Source organism: Arvicanthis niloticus, assembly GCF_011762505.2.
Source record: "Arvicanthis niloticus isolate mArvNil1 chromosome Y unlocalized genomic scaffold, mArvNil1.pat.X SUPER_Y_unloc_2, whole genome shotgun sequence".
Lineage (NCBI taxonomy): Eukaryota > Metazoa > Chordata > Mammalia > Rodentia > Muridae > Arvicanthis > Arvicanthis niloticus.
Genome location: NW_023044979.1, coordinates 1,922,653 through 1,934,376, shown reverse-complemented (window position 1 = coordinate 1,934,376; position 11,724 = coordinate 1,922,653). Strand labels below are relative to the sequence as shown.

Sequence of the window (11,724 nt, the reverse complement as noted above, 5' to 3'; positions counted from 1 at the left end):
TGTCCTGGCAGGGAAAGCATGTGTTTGAACAGGGACTGTCTGCACAAGTGGGGCTGAGACACAGGGATGAGGCAGGAAAGGAAGGGCAGGTGGGCATTGTCTATCTTACCTATAAGAGCCATGCACAGGGGGAGAGGCAACTTCCACTGTTATTCTGTCTCAAAGTAAGTACAAGTGATATTAGGATCTGCAGTAACAGATAGTGAGGTAGGTCTTTGGACAAATTACCTTTTCTACTGAAATGCATGGCTTGTGGTTGAACAGGAGCATCTTTCAATAATCAGGACCTCAGGCACAAAGATGAATTTGTAAAGCCCAATCAATTCTGTTTCTGAGAGTGCACAAAGTCCACTTGAGCAAACATCCTATGACAATCCCCCCTTGTCAACAGCCAGTCAAGGTACAACTGCAGGGTTAAGCTACATATAGATAACTAATACACCTTACAGAGACAAAGTTAGTCTACCCATAATGGTTGTCAGATGGTTTTGCCCCCTTGATTGGTTCCTGCAGATTATGCCAGATGTGCAGTTTTTAAAATATTAAGTTGCTGACCTGTGTGTTAATGTCCCAATCTTGCTGTAACTACCCAGCACCTCTAGACTCTCAGTTTTGATCTCATGTGAAGCTGACTGGTGAGAATCCTTATTACAGAGCTCATAATAAAGACCTCTGTGTGATTGCATTGCAATAGGCTCCTTGTTGGTCATTGTGGTCTCTGTGGCTTGGACATAACATCTTGGTGCATTGACCCAAGACACTCAGGACACCCAACTAAAGGCCAGTTGTTAGAGATCCACCATTGTTTTTGTGTCAGTGGCTTGTCTGCCAGGACTACACAGAGAAACCCTGTCTCAAAACAAACAAACAAACGAAAAACCAAACAAAGAAGACAGGTATAGCTGGGCAGTGGTGGCTTTTAATCCCAGCACTTGGGAGGTAGAGACAGGGGGTTGAAGGTGATGGAATAATGATCAATAATCATGTTAATCAATAATCAATACTAATCGATGGCCAATATTCAATACTAGTCAATAACCAAAAGTGATCAATAATCTTGATAATCGATAATTGATAATCAGCAGACAGTGCTAATCAATAGTCACTATTAATCAATAGCCAATTATGATCAATAATTGATGGTGCATGCCTTTAATCCCAGAACTTGGGAGGTAGAGGCAGGCAGATTTCTGAGTTCAAGGCCAGCCTTGGCAACAGAGTGAGTTCAGGGACTTTCAGGACTACTCAGATATAGCAGCCGGAGACTACATTTCCCATAAGGACACATGCCAAGATGGTTGTCGAAGAACTAAATGCGCACTTGCATCAAACTAAATCCAATATGGCGGCCGGCCTTTGAACTACATATCCCATGATGCCACGAGGAAAAAAGAAAGATGGCAGCTGGCGGGAGACTACATTTCCCATGAAGGCTCTGGCCCGGCACACAGGCATGATGTATGGAAAGGAGCTAATTGACTGCACCAGGAGACAACCACTGCCACCATCACAGTCCAGGAAATGCACCTCTGTCCGGGTGGTATCCGTGGCCTCCTTCTGACATCACAGACTATGCAATGCAATCCGATTGCCCGCAGCTGGGCCGCCGCAGACCGGGGCGATGACCAGAGCTTCCAGGTACCTCGGCAGGCTGGCCTATGGACACACCCCCAGACTTGTAGGAAGGAGAACTGTATCGTGTTGGGCATTGTTATTGAACGACCCCCAGGAGGGGAGACCCTCACTCTAGTCTCTAATAACTGGCAAGACAGCAAGAGGCTTTATTTCGGGAATCATCCAGCTGAGGTCGAGACTCAGAGCAAGGAGTGTGGACCTCGAGGCCAGGGGGAGAAGGGTATTTAAAGGAGAAAACCACAAACCAGGGGGGTGAGGGGGAAACCAAGGAAGGATATCATAAAAATAGTGGACAGTCCCAGCCCATCATTCAGTCAGTCATGTGGGAAACATCTTGTACATGTTTTTCTCAGGAATTCAATCTTACTCAACCATCTACTTGTGATCAGCCAGTTTCCAGAATGACCCAGCTGACCTGTAGTTTTAGTTCTACTTTCTTTGTGGTCAGCTGGTTCCTGGAACCTGGAGCTAGTGAACCAGTTGGCCTACATTCTTGGCTCAGCTCTAGGGGGACATACAAACTGTCCATCCCCTTTATAAATTTTTATATCTGTCAATTGTCACCGGGTCATCGTTTTCATAAGGACACAAGGGTCACCAGTATGTGTGAAACTGACCATGGATGGACTGTGATTACTATTCTGGGCTTTTATTTTAAGATCTAAAGTAAAGTACTTAAGTACAAGCATGGAGGTACATGCCTTAAATCCCAGGAGTTGAGCGCCAAGCAGTTCTCTGATTCAAGTCTTCCTGGTACAGAACAAGTTTTAGGTAAAGAAAAGCTTAGATACATGCAAAGTGTTGCACATGTACTACCCAGCATTCAGGAGACAGCCATGCAGATCTCTGAGTTCATGTTTCATCAACTGGGTAAGATCCAGGACAGCCGATCTTAGGCAGTGAAGTTGTTAAAAAATAGAAAGCTGGTGATGATGTAATAGAAGGGGCCATGATCCTCCTCTGACTGTTTTATTCCCACTTCTGAGTGGGATTCAACTATGCTCATTTGGGCCTTCCTTCTTGTTCAGTTGCTTTGGGTCTGTGGAGTGCAATGTGGGTTTCCTGTATTTTATGATTATTATGATTCACTTGTAAGTGAGTACATATATGCATGTGCTTTTAGGTCTGGTTTACCTCACTCAGGATGATAGTTTATAGCTGTATCCATTTGCCTGCAAAATTCATGAAGTCCTTGTATTTAGTAGCTAAATAGTGTTTCATTTTGTAAATAAACTACATTTTTATATCCATATTTTGCTTGAGGGACATCTGTAATCTCCCAGTTTCAAGCTGTTATAAATAAGATGGCTATGAACTTTGTGAAGTCCCTACTCTAGTTCCCCAGCCCTCACATAGTCCCTCCCTCCAATATCCTTTGTTTCTCATTTGAGAAGGTGTCGCCCCTGGGAATCTCCACACCATGGTGCATCAAGTCTCTGCTGGGTTTAGTTCATCCTTTCCATTGAAGCCAGACATGGCAGGCCAGTTCAGGGAGCAGATTTCACAGATAGACAGCAGCTTTAGCGACAGCTCCTGCTACACTTGTTGGAGGACCATCATGAAGACTGAGCTACACATCTGCTACATATGTTCCAGGGGCCTTAGTCTAGACTGTGTGTGCTATTGATTTCTGGGTCAGTCTCTGAGTGTCTCCAAGGGTCCGAGTTAGTTGAGTCTGCTGGTCTTCCAATGGAGGAGTTCCTATCCTCTTCAGGGCCATCGATCCCAACTCTTCCATAACAGTCTCCAAGGACCATTCAATGTTTGACTGTGGTTCTCTGCATCTGTTTCAAGTCTGCTGCTGTGTGGAGCCTCTTAATGGACAATTATGCAAGGCTCCTGTGTGGGAGCCTAACAGAGTATCCATGATAATGTCATGGATTGTGCTTGTCCATAAGAAGGGTCTCCAGCTGGGCAAGTTTTCATTAACAATTCCCTCAGTCTCTGCTCCAGCTTTACCCCTGTATTTCTTTTAGTCAGGACAGATTTTGTTCTGTGTGTCTACTGTGTTGTACCTGAAACTGATTCTTCAGCTTTCTTCTCATGCTCCCATACATTCCCCATTTGTTCTCAGTCCCTAAATCATATAAGATACAGTATAAACATTTGCTATTCAATGCTAAGCTATTTTGCAAGCCTGGTGGTTTTATATTTTCAACTTTATATCCTTTGTTTATTGTTTTCAAGACCAAACTTCTCTGTGAAGCCCTTACTGTGGTGATAGTAGATACAGAAACCACAGAAGCCACCTAACATGTTTTTGTAAAATAAGCACATGCTTCTGTGCACCTCTTCATTCACATGTTTAATTTTAAAATTTAGCCAAATATATAGGTCATATTCTATTTCTCTGGATGGCATATGTCCATGATATCAATACTGCCTGAGGCTTCAGACTCATTGGATTCCAGGTGTATGTCATTCTGCCTTACCCTTGTGTTTGTTCTGAAATTTTTGAATAAATAAAAGTATTGTGCTTGTGTGGATAAATATGAATATCACGTGTGCCTCATCTTTACTGTTGTCAGAAGATTGCCTCAGTCCTCTTGATCTTGAAGAAATGGGTAGTTGTTGATCCCCATGTAAATACTAGAAATTGACTACCATTATGTGGAAGACCAGCAGGAGCTTTCCACTCCTGAGCTATCTTTCCTGCCCTTGTTCCTTATTTCTGATCAGCATATACATTACTAATATTTTTATTTGTCCATTTCAACTGTTTAAACATGCATTCCCTTCTAGTAAAATTTATTAATGTTGTTGTTTAAACTGGTTCATTTCATGTTTTTGCAAGATGAATACCGAACTACAATGAACATAAAATTCTTTGTATAAACCTCAGTAAAGAACTGTGAGTTCTCTCTATCATTTTTGTTTCCTTGGTTGATTTTTACAGGGGAGTTAGGGTTTTAATATGTAACTTTTGCTGTTTAGCAACACATCACACAGATCATGCCAGCATCCAGCTCAATGACATACACTTGCCTGTATCTCTGTGATTAAAGACATGAGCAAATACTCGAAGCTTGCCCATCACTTTTGTAGTTAGTAATTGTTCATACAGCTTTTCAGATGTTTGCTCATTACAGTAGATCTGTTTATCCCTGCATATTTCTCTCAATTGCCATTTGTGTTGCAAGGCTTTATCCTATTCAAAGAGATCAGAACACAGGTGAAACTTATAATTCAGTTTCCTTTTAAAATGACAGAATGATTAGATTATAACCTCTGTTTCAGGAAATAAGTGGAGGAAGCACCAGAATTACAATATTACATTGTATAGAATGTATCCATTTATTTACCGTGATGTCACGATTATGCTTTCTGTTTTACGCATGTGTGTGATATTTTAGGATGCAGTGGCTTATGAGGATGTCCATGTGAACTTTACTGGGGAAGAGTGGAATTTGCTGGATCCTGCCCAGAAGAATCTCTACAAAGATGTGATGCTGGAGACCTACCAGAACCTCACTGCTATAGGTAACACTGTGAATTTTATTTGCTTTTCAAAATAATGGAACAAGTGATTTGTACTTACTGATAATCCTCTGTTGTTTCAATTGAGAACAAGGAAGATTAAGCTGAATGAATCAGGTTCAGTGCTTTCAAAATTTACAGTAACTTGAATTTTACTTAATTTCCAATACTATATCATTCATTTTCTGCTACTCTGTTTTAGGTTACAGTTGGGAAGATCATCATATTGAAGAACAACATCAAAATTCTAGAAGGCATGAAAGGTAGTTTTCATGTGCAAGCTGATACAAATATGCCTGTGAGGAAATTTTAATGTGTTCTGGAAGCTCTAAAGAAAAGCAAGTGTGCAAAAAAAATCAGTCCTTTAAGTCTAGCTATGATTATAATATTCTCACAAAGCCATGTGCCTCAATGTCAGTTATCTGATTTGTGTTTGTAAGGCATTGCTCTAAGAAAGAAGACATGGAAACAATGCCTTAAGAGATACCTTTAATTGATTTGTAGCTCCATTAGAGCTTTGCTGTGGAACTACCAATCTGAATTGTCTCATAATATTTACATGTTGCTCATTGAATAGTGATAAATATGTATCAAAAGCCATCTAATAATCAAATAGTCCATGGTAAATTTGGTGATACTCATATTCTTGTACTGACATTTTTAGGTTTATTGAGTTGTCAATTAGTGAGAGTAAAGAAAGTTGTGGAGAAACCTTAATCCATATACCACATGTCTACAAAGAACAAAGTGTCAAATGATGTGAATTCAATATGTAAACCTTCCACTCATTCTTTTTTAATGGGTATATCAATTGTCAGAATATATAAAACCTTGTGAACATAGGGATGTTGAAAGAAGCAACATACCTCTTTCTACTCCAGAACAATGAGAAGATATGTAGCATTCTGCCTTTGGTAGACTTTCTGAATATGATAGACCTTTGCAATTAATTTGTTTTCTGAAATTACTGGGGACATCCCCAAGTCACACTGCAGAAAATCTCTATGGGTACTAGAAGTTCAGAAATTCTTCTGTTTGTCCTGGCTCACAGTGCTACTGTGATGTGATTTAAACTACAGGAAAAACTAAAAAAGCAATCAGTGTTTTAATGCCCTGATATCTTCTGACATGTCAAATACATGGTATAGAAATCTCATGTAGAAAAAGGATGATATAAATGTGAGCCATGTAATAAGTGCTCTTACTATAACAGGCATTTTCAAAGAGGTAAAGCAACCCACAGTGAGGAAGTACAACTGTGAACATCAAAGTGATAAAATCTTAAGATCTGAGTGTTCTTTATTATTATTAGACCAACTATAAAATTTAGTAATATTGATAAAAGGATTGATCAGGGTAATGAATATGGTAAAGATTTGACATGTGTCTATTATTGTTGCAGGCATGAAAGAAGTCATACTGGAGAGAAACCACATGAATGTAATCAATGTGGTAAAGCCTTTTCACGTCACAGTCATCTCCAAAGACATAAAAGAACACATACTGGAGAGAAACCTTATGAATGTAATCAATGTGGTAAAGCCTTTTCACGTCACAGTCATCTCCAAAGTCATAAAAGAACACACACTGGAGAGAAACCATATGAATGTAATCAGTGTGATAAAGCCTTTTCAGATCACAGTGGTCTCCAAAGACATAAAAGAACACATACTGGAGAGAAACCTTATGAATGTAATCAGTGTGGTAAAGCCTTTTCACGTCACAGTACTCTCCAATATCATATAAGAACACATAGTGGAGAGAAACCTTATGAATGTAATCAATGTGGTAAAGCATTTTCAAATCACAGTGGTCTCCAATATCATAAAAGAACACATACTGGAGAGAAACCACATGAATGTAATCAGTGTGGTAAAGCCTTTTCATGTCACAGTACTCTCCAGTATCATAAAAGAACACATAGTGGAGAGAAACCTTATGAATGTAATCAATGTGGTAAAGCCTTTTCAAGTCACAGTCATCTCCAATATCATAAAAGAACACATACTGGAGAGAAACCTTATGAATGTAATCAATGTGGTAAAGCCTTTTCACGTCACAGTCATCTCCAATATCATAAAAGAACACACACTGGAGAGAAACCTTATGAATGTAATCAGTGTGGTAAAGCATTTTCATGTCACAGTAGTCTCCAATATCATAAAAGAACACATACTGGAGAGAAACCTTTTGAATGCAATCAATGTGCTAAAGCCTTTTCAAGTCACAGTACTCTCCAATATCATAAAAGAACACATACTGGAGAGAAAACCTTATGAATGTAATCAATGTGGTAAAGCCTTTTCACATCACAGTCATCTCCAATATCATAAAAGAACACACACTGGAGAGAAACCTTATGAATGTAATCAGTGTGGTAAAGCATTTTCATGTCACAGTAGTCTCCAATATCATAAAAGAACACATACTGGAGAGAAACCTTTTGAATGCAATCAATGTGCTAAAGCCTTTTCAAGTCACAGTAATCTCCAAATACATAAAAGAATACATAGTGGAGAGAAACCTTATGAATGTAATCAATGTGGTAAAGTCTTTGCCAGGCCCAGTTATCTCCAAACACAGAAAAGGACACATACTGAAGAGAAACCTTATCAATGTAATCAGTGTGATAAAGACTTTTCACATCCGAGTGGTCTCCAGTGTCATAATAGAACACATCCTGGAGAGAAAGTGAATGTCATGAATGAGGTACAAGCCTTTCCAGGACACAGTCATCTCTGAATACACAAAGGAAAATGTGCAGAGTGAAACCTTATGAATGTAGTCAATGTGATAAAGCCTTTGCATTTCACTGTACTCTCCAAACAGTTGAAGGAACACATGCTTTAGAGAAACATTACAGATGTAATGAACGTGGTAAAGCCTGTGCATATCTCTTTCATCTCCAAAGCAATAAAAGAACACAAACTGAGCAGAAACCTTTTGATTGTTCTAAAGTTGGGAAATCGTTTACATGCCACAGTGGTATCTGAATACAGAAATGAACACATATGAGAGAGAAACCATCTGAAAGTAATCAAAATGTCAACATGTCAAAGCAAGTCCTAATCATTTTTAAAAGCATGAAAGATTTATAGTAGAAGTAAACTCTGGTGATTTAAGTTTGTTTGACCATAAGAAGTGGCAATGTTAAAGATGTGCCTTATGGGAGATGTTACCTTTTTGAAGGAATTGAATTACTTTGGCTGTGGTCCTTTGGAGCTCAGGCCAGTACAAAACAGACCCTCCTACCACTTTGCTGGAAGAAAGTCTCTTCCTGGATGCCTTCACATTAGGATGCAGAACTCTCAGCTCTTTTTCCTACATCATGGCTGCCAGCAGGCTGACATTCTTGCTATGATGGCAATGGACTAAGCATTTGAAAGTGTAACCCAGGCCCAATTAAATATTTGCCTTTAACACAGTTGCCATGGTTATGATGTCTCTTCTTTGCAATGGAAATTCTAAGACAGAAGTTGGTCCCCCAGACTTAACTATTGCTATGATAGGCCTGATTATGTTTTCTTTGTTTTGTTTTATGGAACAATGTGGATTTTTAGACTTTGGATCTGTATATGCATTAAGTGGAACTTAATGGGCCATCCTAGTCGGATTATGAAACACATATGTACTGAGGGGGATTTGAACTTTGTATATAGTGTTTATGATTGTTTTACGGAAGAATGTTGCTGACTTTTTCCCTTGGCTGAAGAGTGTCCTTGAAGATGAGGTAAAGAGGTTGATGTTCATTGCATTGACAAAGGAAAGTCTCAGCGAAGCCAGCAAATCCTTTGACCTATGTTTGTTCTCATGATGATTGTTTTGAGCAAGCATAGTAATCTTAGAAAAATTTAAAATATTAGGTCAGAAGAGAAAATCTAACCAGGAAGTTGAATGAAGCTAAATTCTGTGATCAGTGATATTAAATGGAATTAAAGGAATGTGATATTAGGGCAAGATTCCATCCACCTAAACTTATGAATGTGAAGTTGGACAAAGGATAGCTGTATCGTGTTAGGCATTATCATTACCTAGTTATTGTTTTCATGGGGACACAAGGGTTACCAGTATGTGTGAAATTGACTATTGATGGATTGTGATTAATATTCTGGGTTATCATTTTAAGATCTAAAACAAGACAGTTAAGTACAGGCATGGAGGTATATTCCTTAAATCCCAGATAAACGTCGAGCAGTTCAAGTCTTCCTGGTACAGAACACATTTTAAGTAAGGAAAATTTTAGGTACAGGCAAAGTGTTACACATGTATTACCCAGCATTCAGAAGACAGAACCATGCAGATCTCTGAGTTCAAGGTTAATCTACAGAGCAAGTTCAAGCAGAACTGAGCTTAGGCAGTGAAGTTTTAGAAAACTAGAAAGCTGGTGATGAAGTAATAGAAGGGGTGATGTTTGGGCCCAAGCAGGCAGGGGAACTCAGGAGCTTTATCCATGTGACTCTGCTTTTAGAGGAAAAAAATAGAAGGGACGATTGAGACAATTGATGCAGGTTGGCTGTAGTTAGAAAATTAGTGGGGATGAAGAAGAAACCAGCACCACTGAGGTGAAATCTTCTGGTAAGTGTTTTCTAAGAGGAGAAAGTTGTATTTCAGAGGTAGCCAAGGTTGTCCCTTGGGGTGCAGCTTGACTCAGCCCTATGTAAGACTCACTCAGCTGGCACTGGTTTTAAGGCATGAATGTTTTATGCAGTGCACCTGAGGCTTGGCACCATGAAGGAAGCATGAGAGGAATGCAGTGAAGACTGTTTGTCACAGAACAACCCAGCATGTTGAAGATGTTAGTCCCATGGGATGAGCAGAAAGAACAGCAGCAGCAGTTGAGTGGAGTCAAGCAGAAACCTAGTGTCCTATAGAGGGAAGAGCTGGAGAGAGACCCAGCTTCTTTTGAGGAGCACAGAAGATCATCTGTGGATCCCAGATACTGGAAAAAGATGCTGTAATTTTGAAGTTACTTTGGAGACCCCAAGAGTTTTAGATTTCTGAGTTGTGGGATACCTTCTCAGGAAAACTACTTTCAGGAAATAAAATCAGCCAAAGAGAAAGAGCTGTGCTGCAGTGAGCAGGGCAGGAAGGAGTTGGAGATCTGAAGACACTTTGACATCAGACATGAAAGATGCAGAGTTTGGAGATTGCCTTGCTGGCTTTTGGTCTTATTTTTGCCCAGTATTTCCTCACAATGGGTGATTAGGAAATGGTGACCTATATCCTGTGAATTTGGATGGATATTATGTGCTATATTTTTGAAAGTATAGGGGATTATAGTTACATGATTGGAATGAATCTCAGAAGAGACCTTTTAACTTTATAGACTTTAACATTTATGAGACTTGTATAGATGATGGTACTTTTTAATTTGAACCTCACATATTTTGTATTATGCTATTTTTAAAATGTGGTCTCCATACACTCATGTGTTTGCACAATCATATGGGTGCCAGGCAGTGGAATGTGGTAGTATAAATATGCTTGGCTCAGGGAGTGGGAGGAAGTTATTATGAGATGTGGCCTTGTTGGAAGAAGTGCATCAATGTGGGGGTGGTCTTCAAGGTTCCACCCCGTGCTGAATGGACCCTCCTAGTTGCTCCCGGGCAGACAGTCTCTTCCTGGCTGCCTTTGGATCAAGAAGCAGAACTGGCAGCTTCTTCACCAGCATCATGTTTTCTTTCATGCCTGCCATACTTCCTGCTATGATGAAAAAGGACTAAATCTCTGAAACTGTAAGCCAGTCCCAATTAAATTGTTGCTTTTATAGAAGTTGCCTTGTTCCTGGTTTCTCTTCATAGCAATGGAAACACTAAGACAGACAAACTGTGAGTTTATTTAATACGGTCAAGCCTTTGCACAATTCTCTAGTTTTCATTATTATGAATGAATATGTGCTAGAGTCTAAGCACGCCCCCTGTGATACAGGACATGCCTCCTGAGTCTTAAACACGCCCCCAGAGTCCTGAACATGCTCCCTGTGACTCAGCAAATTACTCCAGTGACTCACGACATACTCCCTGAGTCTTAAAGACACCCCTGTGACTCTGTACATGTAGCCTCCCGTGGCCACAAGTCAACTGGATTCACCTGAATGGGGGGCTGGGAATGAAAGGGGAAGGATGGTGAGAAGAAATGAGGCCAAGACAAAGTTCTCTGATCAAGGCTCCAAGCTTTAATGTTCAGCTCTCAATTTAAAGGGGAAGACCCAACCCACAACCCCTCCTGGTTTCAGATGGGTGGGATAATCCATAGTCCATTCCAGGTCAAGGCCGGAGATGTCTCAAGGCAAGCCCAGGGGCAGTTCTGCTGTCTTCCGGGCAGCCAAGGTGGGTAACTCCACCTAGATCCCATCACTTGACCTTGCTGTGGCAACCAAGGTCTCTCAGTCCTGCTCAAGGTGGGGGGAAGATACATGTACAAAGTTCTAAACAGGCTCCCTGTGTCACAGGACATGCCCCCCTGAGTCTTAAGCAAACTCTCTGTTACTCTAGACACGCCCCCCATTCTTATGCTTGTTCTCCTGTGACTCTGGACACAACTTCTCTGACTCACGACATACCTCCTGAGTCTTAAGCACACCCCCTGTGTATCAGGACACACCCCCTGAGT

General features: G+C 40.4%; 1 protein-coding gene across 1 annotated transcript in view; it reads left to right on the top strand.

The window, feature by feature from the left end:
• Positions 1 to 1,572: 1,572 nt before the first annotated feature.
• LOC143433990 (uncharacterized) overlaps positions 1,573 to 11,724 on the top strand; it is a 25,941-nt gene continuing 15,789 nt past the window's right edge. Inside the window, 5 exon segments of the mRNA XM_076928144.1 lie at positions 1,573 to 1,638; positions 4,989 to 5,115; positions 5,315 to 5,375; positions 6,515 to 7,379; positions 7,381 to 7,678. Coding sequence (XP_076784259.1) covers positions 1,573 to 1,638; positions 4,989 to 5,115; positions 5,315 to 5,375; positions 6,515 to 7,379; positions 7,381 to 7,678 — 1,417 coding nt within the window.